The sequence below is a fragment of the Panthera pardus genome, unplaced genomic scaffold, assembly GCF_024362965.1.
Source record: "Panthera pardus isolate Hobbes unplaced genomic scaffold, ASM2436296v1 HiC_scaffold_2, whole genome shotgun sequence".
Taxonomy (NCBI): Eukaryota; Metazoa; Chordata; class Mammalia; order Carnivora; family Felidae; genus Panthera; species Panthera pardus.
In genome coordinates, this window is record NW_026526765.1 from 124,416,745 (window position 1) to 124,444,597 (window position 27,853).

Consider the following 27,853-nt stretch of genomic DNA (forward strand, 5'->3'; position numbering starts at 1 on the left):
AAACTGAGAAGGGGCAGAGAGAGAGAGAGAGAGAGGGAATCGGAAGCAGGCTCCTTACTACCAGTGCAGGGCCCTTGTGGGACTTGAACTCATGAACTGTGAGATCATTACCTGAGCCGAAATCCAGAGTCAGATGCTTAACCAACTGAGCCACCCAGGCACCCAGTATAATAGCTCTCTAATTAAAAAAAAATTTCTAGTCTTGAATTCTGTTTTATTTTATTTTATTTTTTATTTTTTTTCTTTTTAATCTTTGATATAACAATTTTATTTCCAGGAATTTGGTTTGAGGAAATAAGGATAAGTACAAAGATTTGGCTAGAATTATGTTCATCATAGTGTTGTTTAATTTAAAATAGTAAAAGATGATAACCTATATATAATAGTGATTGGGTTACATAAACCACTGTTCATACATAAGATCAATTGCTACATGGTCACTAAAATGTTCCATGAAACCAATACCACCAGGTACTGACAAGGATGTAAAACCAGAGGAACACTTACATGCAGATGGTGAGACTACAAATTGGCAAAACCACTTTGGAAAAAAAATATGGAACGCTTCACGAATTTACGTGTCATCCTTACACAGGGGCCATGCTAATAATCTTCTCTGTATCATTCCAATTTTAGTATATGTGCTGCCGAAGTGAGCACTTGAATTCTGTTTTATACTATAATAAATTACTTACGGCATGGTCAGTGAATTTAGTAATAGATTTAATTGACTTGATGTTTTTCCTGATCAAAATAGCATCTATGAACATATGACTGATAGCTTTATGTGCTTTTGAGACATGAGGCTTTTCAGCCTGTTTGTTCGGTGTACTGTTAAGGATTTTAGGCATATTAATACCTTGCTAGTTTTCAGACCAGGAAGGAACCACTGATTTAGCATATTGGGAACCTTCATAGTACCATCTTTGTTCAGTTTGAATGAAAGAGGTGCCTTTTCCTTTGCTTCGTGAACTGTTTAGAGCTTGCTAATGTGAAAAGCTGAATGTATGGAGCAGGGGTACATTTATTTGGTTCATTGACTTAGACTCTGTAATTGTCTACAGACTCAAATCTCTGTTCCCCAAGTTTACTATCTTTATTGAGGTCCAGTTCCCTGTTGGCTTTTTTCTCTTTGTAAACTAGTGATAGGGATTTTTTTTTCTTTTTGGCATTAGCAATTATTGAGGTAGCTCTTTCAAATTTTTCTGTGTGAATTGTATCCTGTTTTGTCAAAACCATTTGGGGCAAAAGTGGGGTTTTTAGTTCCTTTCTATTCATTTTTTTTCCTTTCTATTCATTTTGAAGGTAGAAGTTTTTCCACATGAAAATGACAGTTTATCTTGGCGGATGCCACTTTTAACCACAGGTTGCTTATTTGCAAAATGATAAAACTTTATTATTAGTATTACAGTGTTTTTTTAAATTGTTTGCTTTGACAAGACTTAATCTTCAGTCGAGCTTTAATTTTTTTTATGCTATACAGAAAAATTAGTAATTTCTGAATGTGCTGGATAGCATATCTGGGGCTAAGTAGGGTAGGTTCTTGAAATGTGGCTAAAAGAGATATTTTCTTTTTCTTTTTTTTTGTATGGAGAAGTATATTTTAAAAATGTCACACTCTATAATGAAAATAGTTTGGTATTAGTTAACTTATTAAAGTGCTGTTATGTCTTTGTATGGTTTCTTTTTTAATTTTTTTGTTTTCATTGAAGTATAATTTTATGTGATAACATTTTATATACAATAGCATTCACTCAATTTAAATGTCCAGTTCAGTAAGTTTGACATGTGTATTAAGCATGTAACTACCACTACCACAGTCATGACTTAGAACATTTACATTACCCCAGAAAGTTCTCAGTGTTTTTTGGTTTTCTCATCACTGAAATGGATATAATGAAAGTATCTGCATCCATAGGATTGTTGTAAGGATAAATGAATTAATACATTTAAAGCCCTTAAAATAGTTCCTGAGTTATTATAAGAGCTCAGTTAATACTCTCTGTTGTTATTTGTCCATAGTATTTTTTTTTCAGGAGTAGAATGTAGTGATTCATCACTTACATATAACACCCACTGCTCATTCCAGTAAGTGCCATTCTTAATGCCCATGACCCATTTAGCCTATCCCCCCACCCAACACCCCTCCAGCAACCCTCAGTTTGTTCTCTGTATTTTAGAGTCTCTTAAAGTTTGCCTCCTTCTGTTTTTATCTTATTTTTCCTTCCCTTCCCCTATGTTCATCTGTTTTGTTTCCTTTTTTTAAATTTTTTTTAATGTTTATTATTTTTGAGAGAGAGAGAGAGACAGACAGTACAAGTGGGGCAGGGGCAGAGAGAGAGGGAGACACAGAATCTGAAGTAGGCTCCAGGCTCTGAGCTGTCAGCACAGAACAGAGCCTGATGAGGGTCCCAAACTTGGGAACTACGAGATCAGAACCTGATCCCAAGTTGGACTCTTAACCAACTGAGCCACCCAGGCACACCCCATCATCTGTTTTGTTTCTTAAATTCCACATATGGGTGAAATCATTTATTTATTTTTCTCTGACTGACTTATTTCACTTAGCAGAATACATTGTAGTTCCATCCACGTTGTTGCAATATCTGTAGTGTTGATGTTGGTATCCTACCTTTTTTATTTTATTTTATTTTTTAATGTTTATTTATTTTTGAGAGAGAGAGAGACAGAGACAGAGTGTGAGTGGGGGAGCGGCAGAGAGAGAGGGAGACACAGAATCTGAAGCAGGCTTCAGGCTCTGGGCTGTCAGCAGAGCTTGATGTGGGGCTTGAACCGACAAACTGTGAGATCATGACCTGAGCCGAAATTGGACGCTTAAGTGACTGAGCCACTCAGGAGCTCTGGTGTTCTTTTTTAATTTTTTTTTTTTAAACGCTTATTTATTTTTGAGACAGAGAGACAGAGCATGAACAGGGGAGGAGCAGAGAGAGAGGGAGACACAGAATCCAAAACAGGCTCCAGGATCTGAGCTGTCAGCACAGAGCCCGATGCGGGGCTCGAACTCACGGACCGTGAGATCATGACCTGAGCCGAAGTTGGACGCTTAACCGACCAAGCCACCCAGGCGCCCCTCTGGTGTTCTTTTTAAAAAGCCCCTCCTTACTAATTTTATTAGGTATTTAAAACTTAAGAGATTCTTTGCTGTCTGTTCCTATTATGTATATGTATATGTAAATGGACCTGAATGGAATGCAGAAATAGCTTGAGTAGCAGAACTCAAGTTGATAGCTGCTCTATGAAGGTACATGTTCCTGAATGTACCTATCACCCACTTTTATTGAAAATTGGTATTGTGTTATTTTTATAACTGTGTCTCATGATACAGAATTCAAAATGATTTCTTAATTTGTTGTCAGTATCACTATTCTAGGCAACTGTCATTTGTATTTAAAATGATTTTGCTGTTTTAGGTATGCTGGCTGGCTAAGTCCATAGAGCATGTGACTCTTGATTGAGTTCCAGTCCCACATTCAGGAGTATATTGTACTTAAAAAAAAAAATCATAAAACGAAAAAGATTCTTAAAATGTTTTTGCTGATTTGATTTATAATAAAATTATACTTCTGGAAATCTTTGGTTATTTTGAAAGTCTACACATTGTATTCCCTTGTGTCAAGCCTTTTATTGATTAAATGCTTTTGTATTTTATGGATTCTGTCTGCTAAGACATTTCATCAGATCTCTTTGGGACATTTTTCTATGGTGTCTGATGCTATTTTCTTTGAGAATTGGAATTTGTAGTTTAAATTTAAAAATTTAATGTTTATTTATTTTAGAGAGAGTAAGAGACTGAGTGCAGGGTGCAGGCTGGGGAGGGGCAGAGTGAGAGGGAGACACAGAATCTGAAGCAGGCTCCAGGCTCCAAGCTATCAGCACAGAGCCCAACATGTGGGGCTCGAACTCTTGAACTGCGAGACCATGACCTGAGCCAAAGTCAGACCCACAACTGACTGAGCCACCCAGGCTCCCCTGGAATTTGTAGTTTAGATATCGCATCAATTTTCTGGAGGTTCTGTGACAAATTACTATAAACAGGATAACTCTAAAACAACAAAATTTTTTTTTCTCCCAGATCTGGAGGCCAAAAGGCTAAAATGAGGGTGTAGGCAGGCCCTCTGAAGGTTCTAGGGAGGAATCATCCATTGTCTCTTCTAGCTTTTGATGACTCCTGGTGTTTCTTGTCTTGTGACAGCAGAACTCCCAATTTCTTCCTGTTTCTTCACACAGCCTTCTTCCCCTCACTGTGTGTCTATCTGTCCTGTCTTCTGCTTATAAAGACACCAATCATTGGATTTAGGACTCACCCTAAATCCAGGGTAATTTCATTTTGAGATCCTCAACTAATTACATACACGAAGACCCTATTTCCAAATAAGTTCACATTCTGAGGTTCTGGGTAGACATGAGATTTTTGGGGAACGCTGTTGAACCCACTACAGATAGGAAGGGAATATTCACATGATTTAAACTCTGAGAAGTGGTGGAGAACAGGATTAAATAATGTCAAAAACTACTTCACAGTTTGCAGAAATGTTATTTTGGGCTACTCTCCACTCTAAATGCTTTTGCAGTGTGTTGGTTCCTGGTTTCATTAAGAAGACACAGAAACACTGAGTACCCATCTTAGTGATAACATAGAACTTGCTTCTGACAAGACTCTTCTAATGAGTGTTTTATTGTACCTCAGGCAAATCCTGTTTTTCTTTATGACTTGAAGGTATTAACCTGAAACCTGACTTTTAATGTGAGTTTATTAAACATTTTATCCCTGAAGTTAACCTCTCTAAAAGGTCTTCTATAACTTAACTTTGAAGTTGTTTTTCAGATGAATACGCTACATGTTTTAGCAGGCTTTGCAGGATGTTTGGGAAGTAATCATGTACTAAAGATTTGTTGTGGGAATGTGGTTTTCCTTCCCCTCCATTTTTAATGTTCCTCTTGGAGGTATATGTTACTAATAAGACATTTTTGAAAATCACAGTGAATGATAATACTGTTCTGCTGACCTGAGTGCTCTCTCTCTTTTTTTAAAATTTTATTTATTTATTAAGTAGGGTCTTTGCCCACCCAATGTGGGGATCAAACTCACGACCCTGAAAGTAATTAAGAGTTGCATGCTCCACGGACTGAGCCAGCCAGGTGGCCCTGACTTGGACTCTTTTGAGCTGAGTGCTGCAGTGTAGTTTGCTGCTGAACTTACTAATTTTTAAATAGATTGTTAGAATTCCCAGAGGGTGATGAAACAATTGATAAATGAGACCAAATATTAAATGCATTGCCAAACAGATTTCCTCTCTCCAGCCTGTTTGCTGGTTTTTTTAACATTTAATGTGAAGAAGAGAGAAAACTGGTTATCTCTCTGCTACCTGCATGTATTATCTCAGTTAAACTTAACAGCTATGTAGGTATTACTTGTACATAAGGAAATCTAAGATTAGAGACATGGAGACATGGAAGTTTTTCAGGGTCATGGTGGAGTTAATATTTTGAATGTCAGCCTTTCTGGTTCTGTTAACTGCTCTTTTCCAACATATGCTGTTATCTTTCCAAACCAGAAAGGTCAGACAACTACATTCTTGCTAACAAAATATTTGCTGTGTACAAAAAAAAAAAAAAAAAAAAAGAATAAAGTACATGAGTGCTGTTCTGAGCTTAGAATCTTGTCTTCAGTTCTTTGAGCTAAAAATGCTTCTGTGTTTTATTCTGAGTATAAGGGGACACAATGGACGTGGGTGGGGTGTGTGTATATGTGCTCAAATGCAAGATCCATTGAGGAAAATGGATTATTTGAATGGTGTAATCTCTGAAGATCTGTACTGTTAAAGATTCTCCTTTGCAGTTTTCTTTTGTTTTCAGCAAAAAGATTCTTGTCCAGGTTAGCCATCATAATTTGAAACCTTGTGCAAGATTTTTGCCTCTAACTAGGTCACAGGCAAATTTTCAGGCAGAAGAATGGTTTTAAGTGTAGGAATCCTCCTAAAAGGACTTCAGTGTTTATTCTAGTCACTTCTCACAGTTAAAGTTGGTTTGGGAAATAAAAAGAATTTTTTTTTTTCTTCTAGATTAACTGCTGAAGTACTGATCGAGTTCTGCGTTTCTTCAATGAGGAACTACAGGCTGATCTTCTGCCATAATCTCAAACAGCCATAAATGACAAAAGAATGCTTGCTCAGTGAGGGTAGCTGGTACAGAAGCCATTTTTTAAACTTAGGTGTTTAAGTACTCAAAGGTAAGTTTTCAAAATGGTATTCCCATGCTGTATAAATACAAAGAAATTTGGGGGTTTATCTCCTGTTGCTGCTATTTGGTTATTAACTTGAGGTTTGGTAGTTATTAGCTGGCACCAGATATGTTGAAGAATGGATCTTCTTTGTCTAAAGTTGTATACATTTATGGCATTTTGTGGCGCCTAAGTTAACCTCTATTGTTTCTGTAAGTTGAATGGATTGTGTCCCAGTCACATTGTGATACTCTCTTGATCTACTGGGTACAGCTATTATGTAATGTGTATAGAAGTTGTTTTTGCAGACTTTAGAATATTGAGTAGTTTTATTTATTTTTTTGCTCTCTTGTGTGAGAAAGGAATTGTTTCTTTGGGGTTATGAAAAAAAACCACAGTTGGTGTCATTTTGTTCATTATCAACTTTTGAAAAAAGTTTTTCTTTCTTTTGAAAATACTTACTGCCCACATAAAGTAATGAATGTTTTAGTTTAGAAAACAATTTTTCTTGGGATTACTTGTTCTCTGATGCTTCATCTATTAGAAACATTGTTTTCTCTCACTGCTTTACTGATCACAGTTACTGCAAAGTTAAGACAAATAACTTATTTCTTCTGAACTAGACTGGCTGTGGAAATTTTTCTTTGAAATAATTAATGAAACAGCAAGTTTGATGAAAGAACATTCTCGTTTGAAAGTTGATGTCTAGAACTGAAAATTTTTCTTCATTTATAAAAAAAACATTATTGCTGCTCTGTCATGTAGAAATAAAAACTGGTTAATCTTGTTCTTACTAGCCTATCATTTATAAAAAGTTATTTTTAAACCATCAATTTATAAAAAGTCATTCTCTCCTGTTTTGGATGCTAACAAATTAACGGGTTAGACGGGGTTCATGTAGCACAGTCCAGAAATGATTGGGTTTGGTTTTTCACCTGTGTCAATAAGCCTGCTCAGTAAAGGCCCTGTTGGAGCCATGTTTGCTCCTTAATTTGTCTTTGGAACATTAATGTCCTTTGCTAAGTTTAATGACAAATTTGCCATTATTTGATAAATACACGAACACTAAAGGCAGTATTCAAAACTAACTATATTTAATGGAGAAAATGTTGGGATGATTATATTGCACTTTATTTGTAGAATGTTCTGTGGGCCTGAAAGCTGGAACATATGTAATGATGAAAACACATTCTGGTATAAAGCATTTTTCTGTAATTATTTTAGTCATATTGTCACCTGTTGATTGTTAGTCTTTTTTATTATTTATTTATTTATTTATTTATTTATTTATTTTTAATCTTTCATTTGGCAGAAAAGACAGCTTTGATTTCTGGCTGCAAAAAAGATATGAGGAAGAGCTCCTCCCCTTCCTTGAGTAACTGCAACTCTGTTCTTGCTAACAAAATATTTGGAATTCCACTTGATGAGCTGCAGCAGGGAGGACATCCAGACAATGAGGTTCCGTTCATAGTCCGCCACGTTGTGGACTATATCGAGGAACATGGTATACATTTCCTTACCTTTAGGGCTAGCCTTTGTTTTAATAAACTCAACTTACACCTTTTGACCTTGGATGGATTGATTTCTTTCTCTTTCCTTCCTTCCTTCCTTCCTTTTCCAGTATGAAAAGTCCAAAATTTAGTAAGGAAAAATGTTAATTTCTTATTTAAAGCCATACACTTAGAAATGCCCAGCATAGAGCATTTTTTAGTGGGGTGGTGATAGTAATATTTTTAATGGGCCGGGGGTGGATAAAATAGATTATCCCTTAGGACAGAGATAGTATGTTTCTAGATGTGTTATTTGAAGGTGTTCAGCCCAACCGGAGAGCCAAGAAGGGCTTTGAGAAGTATGAATATTTTAAATTGATTGGAAAATGAATATATATGGCCAAGTACTTGAAGTTGAATCTTATTTAATTTTTGCCTTGAACTAATGTAGGAGGTCTGGAGCAGCAAGGACTTTTTCAAGTCAATGGAAATGCTGAGACAGTGGAGTGGCTTCGACAGAGATACGACAGCGGAGAAGAGGTGGATTTGGTTAAGGAAGCAGATGTTCCCTCAGCTATTAGTCTTCTTAGATTTTTCCTTCAAGAACTTCCTGAACCTGTTATTCCTGGCAGTTTGCATATTCACTTGATGCAGCTTTCTCAAGGTAGTATAATTTGATTCTTACCAATCAATCATTTGCCATTAATTTCAGGATATTTTTACTTTATAGAAATCTTGACATGTAGACAGTAATTATAGTAGTTCTGAGATTAATTTCTTATGTTCCCATTTGGGAACATACATTCTTTGGATCTATATGGTCTAGTCAAGGGAATGGCAACTTTTTAGATTACGTGTAGTACTATTTACTTTTTATGATTAGTCTTAGGAAGCTTAAGATACAGGGTGAGAAGGAGGAGGAGGAAGGGCAGGAGAAAAGAACAAGGAATAAGAGGGTTGGGAAAGAAGAAAAATATATATGAAGTGATATTGTGTGGCATAACATCCACTAATAGTGCCATTCCTTAGTGGTGATGTTAATATTGGATGTTTGTCCCTGGTTTGATAGAACTTGCTAGCAAAAACCAGAAGACAACTTTGATTCCAGGTTTGGAATATACTTAAAGCTTGTTCTTGGACTTCTGCCTGGAGGAAATAAAATACCAAATTGAATATCAGGATTCCAAGCCAAATAAAAAAGCGTTGATTTATATTTGTTGGGTTAGGTTTTTGTGGTGACTAATAGTAGGGCTTAGCTGGAATGGAATAAGAAGGAAAAATAGACATAGAGGTAGGCAGAAAGGTAAGAAGAACCAAGCAGTGAGGAAATAATTCTGTTCCTAGAGCCAAATGGTATTCAGTGTACATAATGGAGTGACGTGTTTCATTATATGGGAAAGTTTATAAAGTTGGTGTATAATATTATACATTTCTTGAAATTTAAACTTATGTTTTGGCTTTTCTTTGTATTGTGGAATCTCTTTAATTTTTTGAATTGGGTCTTCTAGAGAAATTCATTGGTGTTAAGACATAACTGTTTAATGCCTATCGCTGTCATAGCTGGATATTTTATAATGTGTTTGTATTCTTAAGCCATATGTAGTCAGAGAAGGAAGATTTTCTTTTGAGTGTTTTTATCCATCTTTAAAAAATTGTTTAAACACCTTTGAGCCTAAACTAGTGAGTACCTCTGATTTATGTCTGAAGGTCACTACTTTAATTCTGTTATTTTAATGTGCCACCTGGATCAAAAAACAGATTTCAAAATACATTGTCCTTAATGTCCCATTTTTTCAAAGGGTAACTTTATTCCCCCCGCCCAAGTACTACTGTTTTGTTTTGAATTTCTGAATCCATTTCTTTGATTTTTTTTTTTTGTAGGAATATTTTCACATATTTATATTGAGTCACCTAATCGGCATTTTGCATCCATTAAATACGTAATGAAACTGATGTGTTAAAAGAGTTTTGTTTTGAGTCCTTTTTATGACTCTAGAGCCATTTTTTTTGTTTTTAAAGTAACAGGGTTCTCTGTTCAGTGTATTAGTTGAATTGCAGACAAGTCTTTATTTTTTAATAAGTTTATTTATTTTGAGAGAGAGAGAGAGAGCATGAGTAGGGGAGGGGCAGAGAGAGGGGAAGAGAGAGAATCCCAAGCAGGCTCCACACTGCTAGCCTAGAACTTGATGTGGGCCTTCAACCCATGAACTGTGAAATCATGAGCTGAGCTGAAACCAAGAGTTGGAGGCTTAACCGACTGAGCCATGCAGGCACCTCGCAGACACATCTCTTAAAGATGGAACCTTAAGTTCCAGCTATCAGATAATCTTTCACTCTTAGAATGAAAATTTATAAATGAGTAACTGGAATAAGATTTAATGGTAATAAAGTCATTGACTTTCACTGAGACTGTCAGAAGCTATTTTATCACTAGGATTATCATTTTGATTGAGTCATTTAAAATGATGACAGCATTGTGCACTATGTTATTCGCAGGTTTACAGTATGCATCTTACTAATTACTGCATTGACATTTGCTTGTGAATGAATTTAAAGTATACAAATTTGCTGTGGCCCATATGTTTTTAATTGTTCTAAAATGAGAAATCCATCATGCTCCATTCTCCACTTATGTAACCATTAGCATGTGTATTTATGCATACACATACCCACATATACACCCCTTTTCTTAAGAGCTATGCAGAAAAGGTGTGGCAGTACTTAACTTGAGGTGCTGTTTCTGTTTGTTTTGTAATATAATCTGTTTAATTTTGTTTATTCTCCTTTAGTAATTTTTTGAGAAAGATGTCTAGTAGGTCACTGGATAAAGATTGCTTTCTCCACTTCTTGTAGAAGAGTATTGTGTTGGTATTTTAATTGACATTCAAAATACCTGAGAAAATTATTACTTTTTTTTTAATGTTTATTTATTTTTGAGAGAGAGCATGTGTGTGTGCAAGAGTGGGGGAGGGGAAGAGAGAGAAGGGGACAGAGGATCAGAAGCAGGCTCTGTGCTGACAGCGGAGAGCTCGAGGTGAGGGGATTGAATCCACTATCCGTGAGATATGACCTGAGCTGCAGTCGGATGCCTAACCAACTGAGCCACCCAGGTGCCCTGAGGAGATTGTTGCTTTTAGGAACATGGAAGGAGCATTGTTGCAGTTACATTTGTGTTTTTAAAAAAGCCATTTTCGTTTTCTGTGGTAGCAAGAAAGACACTGCAGTGTGGCATTTCTGGTGTGGTTAGACTTTTTGTTTAGACCAGAGTTTCAAAACCTTGGTACTGTTGATATTTTAGGCTGGATAATTCTTTATTATAAGGGACCGTCTTGTGAATTTTAGGATGTTTAACAAGATCCCTCGCCTCTACCCACTGTCATCCCTTTCCCCCAGGTCATGACTACCATTCCATTCATTGTCAAATGTTGACAGTCATTGTTTTAGACCATGATTTGTCCAGCTACTTATATGTTACGTTTTGTTAGAAAACAAGGCTTTTAGTTTTGTAAATTTGTTGTAACATTTTCAAGAAATGCTTAGGTGCTTGAAAGAATTGCTAGTTAGGATAAACTTCTTTGATATATCTATTTTTTCTGTATATAATTTAATTCCGAAGTAGGTTCAAGAGGAAAGAAATTCAAGCAGGTGTGTATTTTATAGCTGTATATATTTTGAAATGCTTCTCTGCCTTATTTGAAGACTTTAGAAGAAGCAGCCTGGGGGCACTTGGGTGGCTCAGTCGGTTAAGCATCCGACTTCGGCTCAGGTCATGATCTCACAGTTCGGTTTGTGAGTTTGAGCCCCAAGTGGGGCTCTGCACTAACAAGGAGGAGCCTGCTTGGAATTCTCTCTCCCTCTCACTTTCTCTCCCTCTGGCAGTTGCCCCCCTCTCTCTCAAGATAGATAAATAATCATTTAAAAAAATAGAAGAAGCAGCCTGGCAGTTATAAATATTTTTGTATAGTGGAAATGTGTACAATCAAAAGTAGAGCAACATGGACAGTATTTCAAGTAAAAAACAGCATTACCACTCCATCAAAGCCAATGTTTTATCAGTTCAGCTTTTTGCCCCATTATTGTGTATTCATTTAGCTTATCCAACTAATATTTGTTTAATACCTGCTATATGCTAGGCAGTCTTCCAGACTCTGGGAGTGCATCAGTGAACAAAACTGCCATCACAGAGCTAAACTTATAAAGGACTTAGCAGAGACAGAGGAAAAATAGATGATAAATAAACTAAATATATGCGTGTGTCAGGTGATAAGTGCCGCAAAGCTAGGGAGGGTGTTATGTAGAATTTGTTAGTGTTATTGTTGCAGTCAGTATATTGATAATATTAATTGTTTGCATATATTTTTTGAGTTGATGACCATGATTTTTAAAAATAACCCTTTGCTGCTAAATGCTTAGGTTGTTAACATTTCCACCAACTGTAGCCATGGTGGTTTAAAAAAACATTCTAGGGACTCTTTCATTCAGTTAAGAAATCAAAGTATTGTACTTGAATGGACAGTTGGTAATATTATCAATATAGAAGAATTGGTATTGGTTGTATTTTAAATTTTAAGTAAAACTTATGTGACTATAACCTTTCCTGATAAGCTTAGGCTTAAGTGTTTTTTGCAGAGTTGGCCAATATCTTGACCATAACCTTTTTACCTATAATTTTTCTGTAAATTAATTTTAAAAATCTGAAGAAAAATATGTAGTGAAACATAATTGGGTTAATTTTCACTATTGAAGCATTAAATTACTTCATTTAGAGGGTATATGTGAGAAATTCTCTCTCCTAAGTGAGACCCTCACCAATCACGGGATGCTATAGGCCTAAGTTTCTATTAGTGAAAATTCAGTGACATGATTAACACAGGGCCTAGCTTCTGTCACTCGAAAATTAACTTCATAAACAGAAAGCAACATCAATTTAGAGAAAAACAGTTGAGAAGTGGAATTCTTCTTTATTTAGTCCTACTGATATTGCTGAAGTTAATTGTTCTTTTCAGGATGTTAGGGGAGGAAGAAAGTTACTTACACCCTGTTCCTTCCTCTTTGCCCATTCATCCAAGTGGAAAAGTGTCACTGATTCTATTTGTTGGTTAAATCTTTGTTCATTCATAGTTGGTGTTGACTAGCATTAGCCAGTGCATTTTGACTTCTTAGAGTTGGCACTGATTTGGAAACACAGGTACTGTCATGCAAAAAACAGTATGATGAGAATTGAAAAAAAATAAATTAGAGAATTTGTGCTGATGAGTAATAGATGAGGAAAACATCCTTCAGCAATTGAAGGGTTGAGTTCCTTCTCTCTAACTCTTCTCTTCCCCTTAATAAGTGAAATGCAAAGCCCTAAGGCATTTGGCTCCTGGTAGAGGAAGTGAAGAGGTTTTGAATTGTTATAGTAAAAAAGGTGATGTGGGTGGAGTAATGTGAACCTGGCAAAATATCTGAGCTTTGTTTTTACTTCATTAAAAAAACCTGTCATTATGTTTTATAGATTATAATAATGAAGATGAATTTGGAAGAAAGTTGAGGTTCCTTTTACAACAGCTTCCACCTGTTAATTACAGTTTGTTAAAGTTTCTGTGTAGATTTTTAGCCAATGTAGCATCACATCATGAAGAAATTTGGTCTGCAAACTCTCTGGCTGCTGTCTTTGGTCCAGATGTCTTCCAGTAAGTTTTTCCCCCAATTTTTGTGTAATCAAAAAATACTGAATTTGTGAAATAGAGTCATTATACTATCCCCCAAGGATCATAGGTTGCTGGGTGAACCATTATTTTTTATAGTAGATCTGATTAATCCTCCCAGCATTTCTGTGAAGAGGGTACAAATTAGGTAGGCTTTACAGATGGGAAAACTGAGGCACAGAATGATGACATAAATTGCTCAGGTTTATAAAGTGACTCATTGGTTGTCTTCTAATTTTACCTGTATTTGATTTAAGGACTCTCAGTTCAATTTGGACTTTTATTCTTAGCATTTACACAGATGTGGAAGATCTGAAAGAGCAAGAAATAGTGAGCAGGATAATGGCTGGACTTCTGGAAAATTACTATGAGTTTTTTGAGAATGAAGAGGAAGATTTCTCATCTAATGATCTGAGTTCAATTACTGAACAGGTGAGAATATTTTAGATACTTGAAGAATTTTTAAAGAATATACTCTTTAGGGCTTGGCACAAACTCAGGTGGAATTTTTAAGTACTAAACAAAGCAGTTGTCTTGGTTATTATATGTAATCATAGGTAACACATCCATGTAATATATGAATGTGATTATTTTTCTTAAGTTCTTGTTTTCAATTTGAGTAATATGGAAAAGGCATTGAAACCAGACTGTGACTATATATTAGGTATTTTTGAGGTTTGTATGTTTTTATTCTAACTTAAGCATTGTTTATTTTGTAAGAATAGGGTGGTTTTTTGCTTTTGCAAAGAAACTTAGCATAGAGGAATGCAGACAAAAGGTGAGAAATAGAAGGTAGAGGGAGAGATTCAATACAAAGTTCACACATACTTTCAAAAATAGAAAGTTTTTCTTAATGGAAGTAGCATCAATAGAACAGTGCAATCATTGTCATTAATGGGAAGCATCAAGAGTAAAAGTTGAGGTTGCAGGTAGTTTTTTAACTCTTGTGACTCTGGAAAATTAACATCCATTTTTCCAACTACATTATATTTTGTTGTTGGTTGAGATTGTACAGGACCTATTTACTGTCTCCTTCCTGAAATGAGAATATTGATGCAGAGTGACTAATTTATTGTAAAACCATATTAATCCAGACTTTTCACGCTTAGAATTTGTGATTTAGGTCTATGTGGAGGTTTTTATTCTGTTCGTAAGTGAAATGATTTGTCAAACTTTTATTAGGTTAAAACCTATGAAGTTACTTATATTGTGGTCATGGGGTGGGGCTGCTACTTTTTTATTTTTATTTATTTATTTATTTTTTTCAACGTTTTTTATTTATTTTTGGGACAGAGAGAGACAGAGCATGAACGGGGGAGGGGCAGAGAGAGAGGGTGACACAGAATCGGAAACAGGCTCCAGGCTTCGAGCCATCAGCCCAGAGCCCGACGCGGGGCTCGAACTCAGGGATCGCGAGATCGTGACCTGGCTGAAGTCGGACGCTTAACCGACTGCGCCACCCAGGCGCCCCGGGCTGCTACTTTTTTAATGAGTAATTCACCTGGTTAAAAAAAAATATTTAGTAAAATTTCTTGGCTTTTACTCATACCCACTCCCCCCTCACTCACGTTGGTTTTTTATGTGTTTTTCCAGAGTTTCTTTATGCAAATGTAAGCAAATATTGCCTCACAGTTTTTTGTTTTTGTTTTTTTAATGTTTACTTATTTTTGAGAGAGACAGAATGCAGTCTGGAGAAGGGCAGAGATAGAGGGAGGCACAGAATCCAAAGTAGGTTCTAGGCCCTGAGCTGTCAGCACAGAGCGTGACACAGGACTTGAACTCCCAGACTGTGAGATGATGATCTGAGCTGAAGTCCGAAGCTTAATAGACTGAGCCACCCAGATGTCCCTCTTCACAGTTTTTTAAGAGGAAGGTAGCATACCACACACAGTTCTGCACCATCATTTTGTGGTTGTTGTTTTTATTTAAAGTTTTTTTTTTTCAATGTTTATTTTTGAGAGGGGGGGAGAGAGAGAGAGAGGGAGGGAGGGAGGGAGAGGGAGGGAGGGAAAGGGAGTGTGAGAGTGTGAGAGTGGGGAAGGAGAGAGAGGGAGACTCAGAATCCGAAGCAGGCTCCAGACTCTGAGCCTTCAGCACAGAGCCCTACATGGGGCTCAAACCCATGGACCATGAGATCATGACTTAAGCCGAAGTCAGACACTTAACTGACTGAGCCACCTGGGCACCCCCTGCTTTTTTTTAATCTGTTAACAGTTTATCTTGGAACTCTTTTCTTATTGGAATATAGAGACAGTACTCTTGTGTTTTTATGTCTGCAAAGTTCCCTATTGTATGGATGCACCATTATAATTTATTTGATGTATAGTACTGATCTCCACTTGAAAAGGTGATAGTACACCCATTTTCTTAGAAGAGTCCTGGTTTATATCTGCTTCTCGTGTAATTATTAGTAGCTCGCCTTTTCACTCTTACATATATCCAGGTTCTGATGATTAATTATATGGTCACTATTTATTGATGCACATTGGGTGGCTTCTTTTAATTTGCTATTAGATTTTGAAATAGCATCTTTTGAAAGGTAGTTTATCATACAGATTTTTATGAATTCTTACTGACCTTGGTTCTGATAATGTGAATTAGGAGTTTTCCCACATAGCCTATCTTTTTTTTTTTTTTTTTTATAAAGAGTTTCATTACTGTTGTGTACTTTTATGAACAAGATTTTTTAATATTTGGAGTTGAGATCTTCCTTATTTTTTAATGTTTTCTTCACATAAGCATTTATACCTTTGATTTTCCTTCCCTCTTTCTATATCCCTTTTCCTTCCTTCCTCTCTCACTCTCTCCTGTTTCTTTTCAAGTATCATGTACTTTAAGGAAACAGTAACAAGCCAAATTACAGTTTGTAATGTGTAAACTGGGGATGAAAACTGCATATGTATACCATTGTGAAGTAAGTCAAGTGGGTAGAATTTGTAGCCAGAATAGTGATCCTTGGAACTTTTGGCATATTTTTTGAACTTCCCAACTATTATATGCTGTTGCTAATTTAAAATTTTGGTTAGAATAAAGAACTGACACATCTCTTCAAAATTATTCTTGGCTTTAAAGAAAATGACAAGAGAAGAGGACAAGGAGAGAGCTATGCCTTAAAACTTTAATGTCTTATTTCATTATTTTTTGATTTTTTAATGTCTATTTATTTTTGAGAGAGAGAGAGTGAGAGAGGGAGGGGCAGAAAGAGAGGGAGACACAGAATCTGAAGTAGGCTCCAGGCTCTGAGCTGTCGGCACAGAGCCTGATGTGGGGCTCGAACTCGTGAACCGTAAGACCATGACCTTAGCTGAAGTTGGACACTTAAATGACTGAGCCACTCAGGTGCCCCAGTTTTGTTTGTTTGTTTGTTTGTTTTTAATTTTAGAGAGAGAGTGCAAGCAGGGGAGAGGAACAGAGAGGGGGAGAGAGAGAGAATCCCACAACCCTGGGATCATGACCTGAGCCAAAATCTAGAGTCAGACACTCAACCGACTTAGCCACCCAGGTGCACCAAATCTGTAATGTCTTTGATGCCTGTAAGAAATCCCATTTTTGGGAATTCTGTGTGCCACTTTTCTTTTCCTTAAATTGTTTTAGTTTAGTGGTGCCTGGCTGGCTCAGTAGGTAGAGTGTATGACTGTTGATTTCAAGGTTGTAAGTTTGAGCCCTATGTTGGGTGTAGAGATTACTTAAAAAAGATAAAATCTTGATTTAATTTTAGTTTTTTTGTTTTTTAGAGTTTATTTTGAGAGAGAGTGTATGTACACATATGCATGCACATGAGAGAGTGGGGAAGAGGCAGAGAAAGAGGGAGAGAGACTCTCCCAAGTAGGCTCCATGCTGTCAGCGCAGAGCCCAATGTGGGGCTCGATTCCATGAACCGGGAGATCATGACCTGAGCTGAGATTGAGAGTTGTATGCTTAACTGACCGAGTCGCCTAGGCACCCCAAAAATGATAAAATCTTTAATAATTTAATTTTAATTAAATAATAATTAAAATAATTAAAATAATTTTAATTTAATAATAAAATCTTTAAAGAAATTTGGGGTACCTGGGTGGTTCAGTGGGTTAAGCATCCAAGTTCAGCTCAGGTCATGATTTCAAAGTTCGTGGGTTCAAGCCCCATGTCAGGCTCTGTGCCGACAGCACAGAGCTTGGAGCCTGCCTCGGATTCTGTGTCTCTCTCTGCTCTTCGCCCGCTGGCGTTCTGTCTCTCTCTCTCAAAAATAAACATTAAAAAAAATTTAAAAAATTAATAATGTTTTAGTAATTTATTTAGATAAAATTAATGGCTGCTCAAAGTGAAATAATATGAATATGTTTGTGTTACTCATCTTTTACATTTCTTGAGAAGATTTGAATTCTAAGAAACTGATGATGCCAGTTTGTCCTAGTATTTATATCTAGACAGCTCTAAAGTCTTCAGGGTATATCTTGGCTGTTTTATGTCGTGGTGTAATTCTCTGATATTTCTGCTATCCTCTGTCTTCTTTATGTACACTGAAATAACTCTCCATGTAATTCACTTGTATTTAAAAAAATTTTTTTAATGTGTATTAATTTTTGAGAAAGACAGACAGAGTGTGAGCAGGGGAGGGGCAGAGGGAGAGGGAGACACAGAATCTGAAGTAGGCTCCAGGCTTTGAGCTGTGTCAGCAGAGTCTGATGTGGCGCTTGAACCCATGAACTGTGAGATCATGACCTGCGCTGTAGTTGGATGCTCAACCAGCTGAGCCACCTAGGCACCCAAATGCATGTATTTCTTTAAGCACTAGCAGAATTGACTTAAAATATGTTGTGCTTTACATTAGATAGAATGGTAGTTAGTTAACACCAGCACATAATGGTGAATTCTGTAGGTTTGCCCATGGATAGAAAAGAAGATGTTAGCATATTGAATAGAATATGATCAATAATGGATTAGTGCTGTGAGTCCTAAGAGAGAGTGATGTATATTTAATTATTTTGTTTCATATTACTGATTACCAGAATTTGTTTTCTTAACTATTTCTATGATATTTCTATATTATAAACAGGTTACAATAGTAGGACAGATACCTGAAAATTTATTTTCTTTAAAGCAGATTTGGTAACTTCAGTTTGACTTGTGAGGCTGAATTGATAATGTATTGAGTGAAAGTAAAATTTCTTCCAACTTAGCACAATTTGGTTGTATGTATATTTTTTAAGTTTATTTTTGAGAGAAAGAGACAACGTGAAGGGGGGAGGGGTAGAGAGAGAGGGAGACACAGAATCTGAAGCAGGCTCTAGGCTCTGAGCTATCAGCACAGAACCCAACATGGGGCTCGAACCTGTGAGCTGTGAGATCATGACCTGAACTGAAGTTGGACGCCTGAGTGAGCCACCCAGGCACCCCTATTTTGGTTATATTTTTAAGTTGACCTAACTTAAATGTGCTAATTTCTTATCCCCATATTTAAAGATGTGGGCATACTTGGCCTATCCTTGCAGTGCTTTGATTATTTTTCTTCTGATTTTGATATTTGAAAGAAGCAAAGTTAACTAGTGCTCTTTTCCTTTGGAGTTTCATCCCATTTAATGCAAGTATTTGGCTGTCAGAACCTTTTCAAGATGGTAGATATTTCTATTAATAGTATGAGAGAGATGACTGACATGATGACTAGGGAGTGTTTGAGAAATGACCCAGAGTCGGTGGACAGGTTCTTTGTATGGGATCCCTACGTGAATGCAAATTCAGTAGAGTGGTTTGAAGATGTAGGTGATAATTATGTTTCTTTATACATTTGAGAAGGCAGGTAGCAGCGTTCTCCACAAGCTGGAGTCTGGAGAGCAGGCATTTCACGAGGCCCTAGAGAAGGGAATTACAGCAGTCAAAGAAAGAAGAGATGTAAGTATGGATGAGGGGTTTCCATTAAGTGGAGTAAGTCGTTTTCCATTAAGTGGAGTTGAGGCAGCTGCGTATATAGGACAGGTTCTTAATAACTTAGGAATAGATAGACACATTAATTAGCAGAATGTTGAGGTGACAAGGAGAGGATCAAGAACTTTTGAAGTGTGGGATGACAGGGGACATTTTTAAGTTTTTAATGCTTATTACCCAAACCAAGTTAGTCAGTTATTACTGTAGGAAGTTACATTGGGAGGCCTGGGAGATGGGAGGGGGCAAAAGAAAATCCCATTAGGTTACTGTTCGTGTCATATCTTATTGGATGATTATTGTTGAAACTACTGAACAGTGTCACTTAGTTTACACAAAGCTTATTGAATTGAATATAATATATTCAATATAAATGAGTGGTAAGGTATTTGTAGTTCCCAAGAGCTATTGACTGTAGGCACAAACTTATTTTTAAAAACATATACTGTAACATATTAAAATAGCAATACCTCTGTACCAAAAATTGTGGACTGAATAAATGTTTTCAGTTTAAATAGTCATCTTAAATTTTTTTTTTCCATACTCTACTGTGGTGGCCAAGCCTATATTGATCAACCACAGTAATTCCCATTTAATACTTCTGAAAACAGTATTTTCTTGCTGTTTAATATTTTTTTCTTCAGTTACCAGGAAGATATTAAGTATGCTCTTCAATTTCATTAATGTATTAAATACATACGTGGAAAATGAGGATACTTCTCCATTTGATTCAGTTTAAAAACTCCTCTATCGTGAAATTTTCACCTTTGTGTATAAATCTTACCTCAGTTCATAATCAGTTACTTACTGATTTTTAGTTTTTTTCACCACTCTTCTACTTGATTGGAAATAGATGAGGGCTGGCATTTACAGGCACAACAATTTCAGCAGAATCTGCTGTATATGCTTTATTTATGAAGTCAGTAGTTCACAAATTGCAGTCATTAAGTATTGTTAATAATGAATTTTTAGAGACCTAGCTGACCAGTGACCTTAATACACTAATGTTTGAGAGCTCCTGCTTTAGGTGGTTTGGATGGCACATACGGTCTTTCTTTCTAATAAAAAGTGATATTACATGTAGAAATAAGGCTCTGTGCTCTATAGAAATAACAGTTCCGGTTATAATGATAGCTATTATTTACTGCTTTTTATGTATAGACACTGTAGGAGAGTTTAGCGTATAGTATTTAATCCTTTCAACTAGCCTTATGAGGGAGGTAGTATATATAGCATCTTCATTTTGTTCATAGGCCTAGAGAATTTAGTAAGTTGAGAGATAGTTAAGGGCACAGTAGGGATGTGAACATATATTTTTCTGCCTTCAAAGCTGGCTTTTGAGTACTTATTGTATTATGCTTGAAAGCGGACAGTCTGCACTGGTTGATTAGGAGTGTTGTAGAATATCACAGGAAAATTGCCTTTCTTCTGGTTAAAGTCTGCTTTCTGAAGATATTTTATCAACTATGTTTGCCTGGGAAGAACACCACTGTTACACGTAGTGGTAAATTTATCCCAGGTGTTTCCAGTGTATTTGGCTGGAATGGATAAAGGTATACTTTTACTGCTCAAGTGTTTTTAATGACTAGTATTAAATTATAAAAGGTGTTAAGGCAGTTTATGGCTAATGTCTTCTTTGAGATAGCTTTAAAATTTATTTCTTATATGGGGAAAAAAAATACTTCTTGAAGTTTGTTTACTTATTTTGGGAGAGAGAGTGGGTGAGGGCGCACGTGAGCTGGGAAGGAGCAGAAAGAGTGGGAGAGGGAGAATCCCAAGCAGGTGTCCCTCATTTGAAAATATTTTGTTGTGGGGGAGCCTGCATGGCTCAGTTGGTTAAAGCTTCTGACTCTTGATTTTGGCTCAGGTCACGATTTCACGATTCGTGGGATCAAGCTCCACATGGGACTCCTTGATCACAGTGCAGAGCCTGCTTGGGATTGCCTCCTTTTCTTGTGCACCCATCCTGCTCTTGCATGCATGCATTCTCTCTCTCTCTCCCTCTCTCTCTCTCTCTCTCTCTCTCTCTCTCTCTCTCTCTCTCCCTCTCTCCCTCCCTCCCTCCCTCCCTCCCTCTCTGTCTCTGTCTCTCTCTCTCAAAATAAATAACTAATTAAATAAATAAATGAACATTTAAAGAAAAGAATATTTTGTTGGTTTTCCTTCTCTAATAGTATTCACAGTCTTTTACTAGCGTGATTGTTTACTTATGTAGCCAGTTTGATAATGGGAGACATTTTATAGCCCCTGCCAGAAACAGAATTATAACCTTTGAGTTGTGCTTAATGACCAAATTAGTGAGTTCCCTTTTGTAAGGTCCAATCTCCTCTTGAAAAATTCTATCTGAATCGTTTAGAAGTTAGTTGACAGTTTCTAAAACATATTTAACACCTTAAGGCAAAATTACTCTGCCCTTTTCCAACATTTACTCTGTGTTAACATCACTTGTTAAATGTACCTGGAAATTGGAGAGGTCAGTTAGAAATCTTTGTAACTATTCAGTTTATAAAACTGATTGGTTAGGAAATGAAGCTTTCTTAATGTTAACTAACTACAGTGTGCAGGCTTTCCATGGTGTGTGGTCTTACTCATATTCCTAGTGATATGCTAACGCAATCATTACTTCGTGTTTTAAAATGTTACATTTGGTTTGAAGTTTTCTTCAAATATGGAAAAGGTGGCAATTACTTATTCCTTTGGAAAAATTGGTCCTAGGAAATGAAGTAAAAAATGAGTTGTCTGTGTCTTAAGTTTTCTTAGAGTAGTATATCTTATATAATGTCAGTTAAAAGTTTCATTAAATTTTAATTGTCAATTTTGTCTTGTTAATGTAGGTTAATGAGCTTTCTGAGGAAGAAGAGGAAGATGAAAAGCTGGAACATATAGAAGAACTTCCAGAAGAGGGTGCAGAAAAATCAAGTGATATGGCAGAGGTGGTACAGTTAAGGATGACTGAAAACATCCTGGAACCAAATAGTGTTACAGCATCAACAAGGTATTATTTCAGTTGAAAGAACCTTAGCTTTTAAGAGTTTTATTCTAGGTGTAGATTCACTGAAGCAGTAAATCACACAAATTGTAACAATATGTAAAAGATTGGTTTACGTATGGAAAAGCGCAACAAGAAAATTTTAAGCAAACTTGATAAGGAAATTTCAAGTATTAGCATTTACACTTTTCTTTCGAAATAGAACTTTTACATTTCTTCTTAAAGTTTTTTTTTGTATTAGTGTGTTAGTTGGGTTGGGTAAATTTTCAGAACCTTTGGAAGTGGTTGAATTGACTTGTATTTCCAAGTTCTAGGCTACAAGTAGGCTGTAAAGAGAGAACTCTGTGATGCATTACGATAGTGCTTTCCAGTCTTATTTCAGGTATGAAGTGATACTGTTTACATGGCATACTATGTAAACTTGGTAGATGTGGTAGGATACAGTCACTGTCTTAATGCATAGCTTGGGCCACTGGTCACACTGTTTAGAAAGCTTTAGAGAATTCAAGAACTCTGCAGCTTTAGTTATTGCTCAATTCTGTGCAGTTCTCTGTAAAGTTCCATGGTTTACTAACCCTTACTAACCCCCTTTTCTAATTAGGGGAACAGCAATATATTGAGATCACTAGAATTTGTTGTTGTCTTTTTTTTTTTTTTGATCACTAGATATTTTTCATTAAATCTGTGTTCAATAAAATGATAGTTAAAAAGCAGAGGAAATGATTTAAAAGCATTAGAAGGCAAAATGTCATTTAAACTACCTAATACCAAAGGGATAAACTATCCATTGTCATTTAGAAAAATTATAAAGTGATTTAAGATACATACTGTCAAATACAACTCTTAAATTTCTTTGTGAGCTTCTAGGTCCTTGTATATTATGTATAATTTCTTCAAACATGATTGCAATTATGGTATATTAACTTGTTCACTCTTTTGCCCTTGATTTAACATTGTTTGTGCTATTCTATGTTTATAAGCCCTTTTAATTTATTTGGGGTTAGGGCTCTTAACTCTAATTATGTTAAGATATTTATAAACAGTATGCCAAACTATTTACCTATATCTCAATTATATATTTACTGTCCTTTTTTCTGGAAATTTTGAATTATTTTAGCTAGATTGTCTGTATTAAATTGCTACTGATCAACTTTTTAGGTTCTTAGGCCCCTTCTTCCTTCTTCTGAACTATTTGCATACATTTATTTGGCTCAACTAGTGAACTTTTCTTTGGCTTTTATAAGTATTTCCAGAGTGCTTAAAATATACAGCCTGATTTATATTGCCATTAGCAGTATTTTCTCCAGGACCTAAAGACAGGAGACAGATGGGAGTTCTTGGGGCACCTGGGTGGCTCAGTCGCTTAAGTGTCCGACTTCAGGTCCTGTCATGATCTTGTGGTTTGTGAGGTCAAGCTCCACATCGGGCTTTCCGCTCTCACTGTAGAGACTGCTTCAGATCCTCTGTTCCCCCCCGCCCTTCCCCCCCCCCCAAAATAAATAAACATTAAAAAAAATAAAATAAATGGATGTTCTTTATTTTAAGTTAGAGTTATGCTTTCTAATACAGTGACCACTAGCTACATGTGGCTATTTAAATTTTAAACTTGAACCAGTAAAAATTAAATAAAGTTAAAAAATCACTTTCACAGTTGTATTAGCCAGAGTTCAAGTGCTCGATGGCCATGTGAGTGGCCACTGTATTGGACAGTACAGTTACAGAACATGTCTGTCGTTGCAGAAATTTCTTGGGGATAGCACTGATTTAGTGATGTAAATTTGTTAAGTCTATTTATTTATTTAATTATTAGCAAAGTTAATATTCAAATACATAGCACTACTAGTTTCTTCTTTTTGATCATCTTTCCAGTTTTGTAGACAGTCCTCCTTTCTTCCACCCAGATAATTTTCAGATAGACTGGTAGGTAGGTGGTCAGGATTCCTTAAAGGCAAGTCACAGAAGTGGACCTTGTTAAAGGAAAGAAAAAAGACAGTTTATTAGCAGAATGCCAGATAGATCTCAGAGTCAGAAGGAAAAGCAGAGATAACATTTGGAAACCGTGGAGAATTTAGTGGCAGGGTTATGGAAGAATCTCTAGCATGTGGCTATTTGAGAATTTCAGTTGTCTTTCTATCTGTCATTATACTCAAGGTCAAATTCCTCTGGAGTAGCAGGGGAGAGGGTGTGGCCTAAATTGCATCCACTGTCCAATCACCTGGCCAGGGTAGAACTGGTCATTGTAATTTATGTATCTACCAATACCATTGGATAGGAAGAGGAACTAGTTTGCCACAGAAGAATGCGGCTATTTACCAAAAGAAAGGGATAGGGCTGTCAGACAGCAAGATAGGTGTCTCTACCAGAGTCATCTTTGAGATTTAGTGATGATCAAAATTTCAGCTAATATTTGCATATTAGCCTTTTTTTGTAGTTTTGGGTGAATGATTGCATGAAGATAAAAAATACATTCTTTGGTTATCCACCATGGATGAAAGAAAAAGAGGGGAGAGATATCCCTAGAGTACACAGCCCTAGAATATAGGGAGCATTAATAAATTTGTTTTAGGGAATTAGTGGATACTGTACTTCATGAAACTGGAGATTGAACTTTTGGTAACTTAACGTGCCATCTTGTTGAATTTTTCTGTGAGGTAGTTCATAAACATTTACTGCAGTGTTAGGTAGCTACTCTTTTTCTCTTCAGAAGTAGCTGTGGGAAAATATGTTAGAAACCTAAGGGAAATAAACATTTAAAAAAAATTATTTAATGTTTATTTAAATAAAAAAAAGTTTATTTATTTTTGAGGGAGAGGCAGAGACGAAGACAGAGCATGAGTAAGGGAGGGACAGAGAGAGGGAGACACAGAATCTGAAGTAGGTTCCAGGCTCTGAGCTCTCAGCACAGAGTCCGACGTGGGGCTTGAACTCACAAACCGTGAGATTTATGACCTGAGCTGAAGTCGGCCGCTTAACCAACTGAGCCACCTAGTCGCCCCAATGTTTATTTATTTATTTTTGAGAGGGAGACAGAGCGCAAGCAGGGGAGGGCAGAGAGAGAGGGAGGCACAGAGTCTGAAGCAGGTTTTAGGCTCTCAGCTGTCAGCACAGAGCCCCCCATGGGGTTCAAATTCACAGGCTATAAGCTCATGACCTGAGCCCAAGTCGGTTGGTTAACCAGGTGAGCCACCCAGGTAAATAAACATTTAATGATGGTTTAAAAAAGCAGTTATCAAATTTTTTGTTTTCACATGTTAAATTCTTAAAAATTATTGATGACTACAAGACCTTCGTTAATGTGGATTATACCTGTAGGCATTTACCATGTTACAAATTAAAACAGCAAATTTAAGCCACTGGAAGTGTGGCTTTGTTGGGTTGCAGTTTGGAAGATGCTTGTATTTGCAGCTGTACTACAGCTGTTTTTATGTAACACAGCTGTTATGTTTTTCTATTGATAAATTCCACCTCCTTTATTAGTTCTCAGTCAGCAGTTTTCAGTTTTTTTTACACTTTAGATTTATTTAGAACCCAAAGAACTTTTGTTTCTGGGGTTATGGCTATTGGTATTTACATTATTGGGAATTAAAATTGAGAATTTTTTTTTTATTGTTTATGTATTTATTCTGAGAGAGAGACAGAACAGAGGAGGGGCAGAGAAAGATGGAGAAAGAGAATCCCAAGCAGGTTCTGCACTTTTAGTGCAGAACCCGACACAGGGCTCGATCTCATGAACCGTGAAATCATGATCTGAACTGAAATTTAGTCAGACCCTTAACTGATTAGGCCACCCAGGTGCCTCAAAACTGAAATTTATATATTTTTTAAAGTAGCAATAAACCCATTAAATGTTAATGTAATGAATTTTTTTAATTCTTAGAGCAAGAGCATGCACACGAGTAGGGGAAAAGGACAGAGGGAGAAAGAATTTTTTTTTTAATGTATATTTTTAAGAGAGTCCGCATAACTGGGGGAGGGGCAGATAGGGGAGGACAGAGGATCTGAAGCAAGCTCTTTGTTGTCAGTGAACCTGATGCTGGGCTCAGATTCACAAACCGTGAGATCGTGACCTGAGCCAGAGTCTGATGCTCAACTGACTGAGCCACCCAGGCACCCCAAGAGAGAATCTTAAGCAGGCTCCATGCTCAGAGTGGGGCCCCAATGCAGGGCTTGATCCCACGACTCTGGGATCGTGACCTGAGCTGAATTCAAGAGTCGGATGCTCAACTGATTGAACCACTCAGGCACCCCGAATTCACACTCTTTAATATCACCACTGATTGTATCAAAAACATCTTTAAGTACTGGGACATTATTGAATTTATGAAGATAGGGGTTTTCCAAAATTCAAATGTTTGCTTGAAAACTCAGATTTTAACAGTATTGTCACTCGTTTTTCTTAAAGTTGCAGTCTTGCTCATTTTTGAGAAAATGTCTGCCAGATATTCAGGTTGGAATAACCATAATTTGTCAGCTGATCTTTCCAATGAAAATGGTGTTCCATGATAAAAGTTCAGCTGTCAACTCAAACAAGACAAACATTGTACTACGCTATGCCTCAGAAGTGTTTTATGTGTACTTCCCATTTTTGTCATACCAAGTACTAAAATGAAGTATACTCAGAGCTGAGATAAAATTAATAATTTTTCTGCTGCTTCATCAAGGATTGGTCTCCTTTTTAAAAAATCACAAGTGAGGGGTGGTAAAGAATGCAATGGCCATGGTATGGTTTGGTACCACTTGCCTGGATTTGTGCTAAGACCCCAAGCATTTTTTTCTACCATTGATTTTGCTTCCTTATGCAAATGTCACCACAGTGGAAAAAGGCAAATGTTATGAAAATAGTTTTGGTCTTTTTGTTCACAGACCACCCTTTGAGAACCAGTGGTTTAAATATTTGTGTAGGAGTTGTACTGATCAGTCTGTTTATGCATCCGTTATTTCTGTATATCATTTGCTATTAGTCCTATTTTGTGATGATTTGAACTGACTTCAGAGTGGAAAAAATGCTGGGAGTTAGGTATAGGTAGCTTAGGATATGTAAAAACCAGGTTGCTTCTGAGGCTTCATCTTATCCATGAGGTCCATGAAAATCTCAAGATCCTTTCCAAAGTGACTGTATCTGTAGATAAAGAATTATTGCTCTCTCTGCACATACTTATCTGTTATTTACCTTTGTTGTTTAAATGTACAAATTTTAGGGGAATCTACCTTGAAAAAATTTACAGAGGTAGGAGAGTTCTGAACAAGTTTTTAACTTTTTTTTTTTTTAATTTGTGCCTCATATATTTTACCTAGGCTTCAGGTTTAGGTAAATTTTATTTTTTTTATTAAAAAAAATTTTTTTAATGCTTATTTATTTTTGAGAGAGAGAACATGAGCAAGGAAGGGGCAGAGAGAGAGAGGGAGACACAGAATCTGAAGCCGGCTCTAGGCTCTGAGCTGTCAGCACAGAGCCTGATGCAGGGCTCGTACCCACGAACCGCGAGATCATGACCTGAGCCGAAGTCATACACTCAACTGACTGAGCCACCCAGGTGTCCCATTT

The 27,853-nt window shown here is 36.6% G+C and overlaps 1 protein-coding gene and 1 non-coding gene across 14 annotated transcripts in view; one reads left to right on the forward strand and one right to left on the reverse strand.

Annotated features, from left to right (window-relative positions):
• The window catches only part of FAM13B (family with sequence similarity 13 member B), an 86,729-nt gene that overhangs the window by 13,268 nt on the left and 45,608 nt on the right, over positions 1-27,853 (forward strand). For 9 of the 13 annotated variants that reach the window (XM_019424252.2, XM_019424255.2, XM_019424258.2 and 6 more), the window contains exons 2-8: positions 6,084-6,250; positions 7,554-7,745; positions 8,183-8,395; positions 13,229-13,406; positions 13,712-13,853; positions 19,194-19,289; positions 22,154-22,314. In XM_019424252.2, coding sequence (XP_019279797.1) covers positions 7,589-7,745; positions 8,183-8,395; positions 13,229-13,406; positions 13,712-13,853; positions 19,194-19,289; positions 22,154-22,314 — 947 coding nt within the window. In that variant the 5' untranslated portion in view covers positions 6,084-6,250; positions 7,554-7,588. The remainder of the gene's footprint in view (positions 1-6,083; positions 6,251-7,553; positions 7,746-8,182; positions 8,396-13,228; positions 13,407-13,711; positions 13,854-19,193; positions 19,290-22,153; positions 22,315-27,853) is intronic. The other 4 variants (XM_019424257.2, XM_019424261.2, XM_019424263.2 and 1 more) reach the window with 1 other exon arrangement.
• LOC128778521 (U6 spliceosomal RNA) lies at positions 551-660 on the reverse strand. Its single transcript, XR_008424087.1, has one exon. It is a non-coding gene; the product is annotated as a U6 spliceosomal RNA (small nuclear RNA).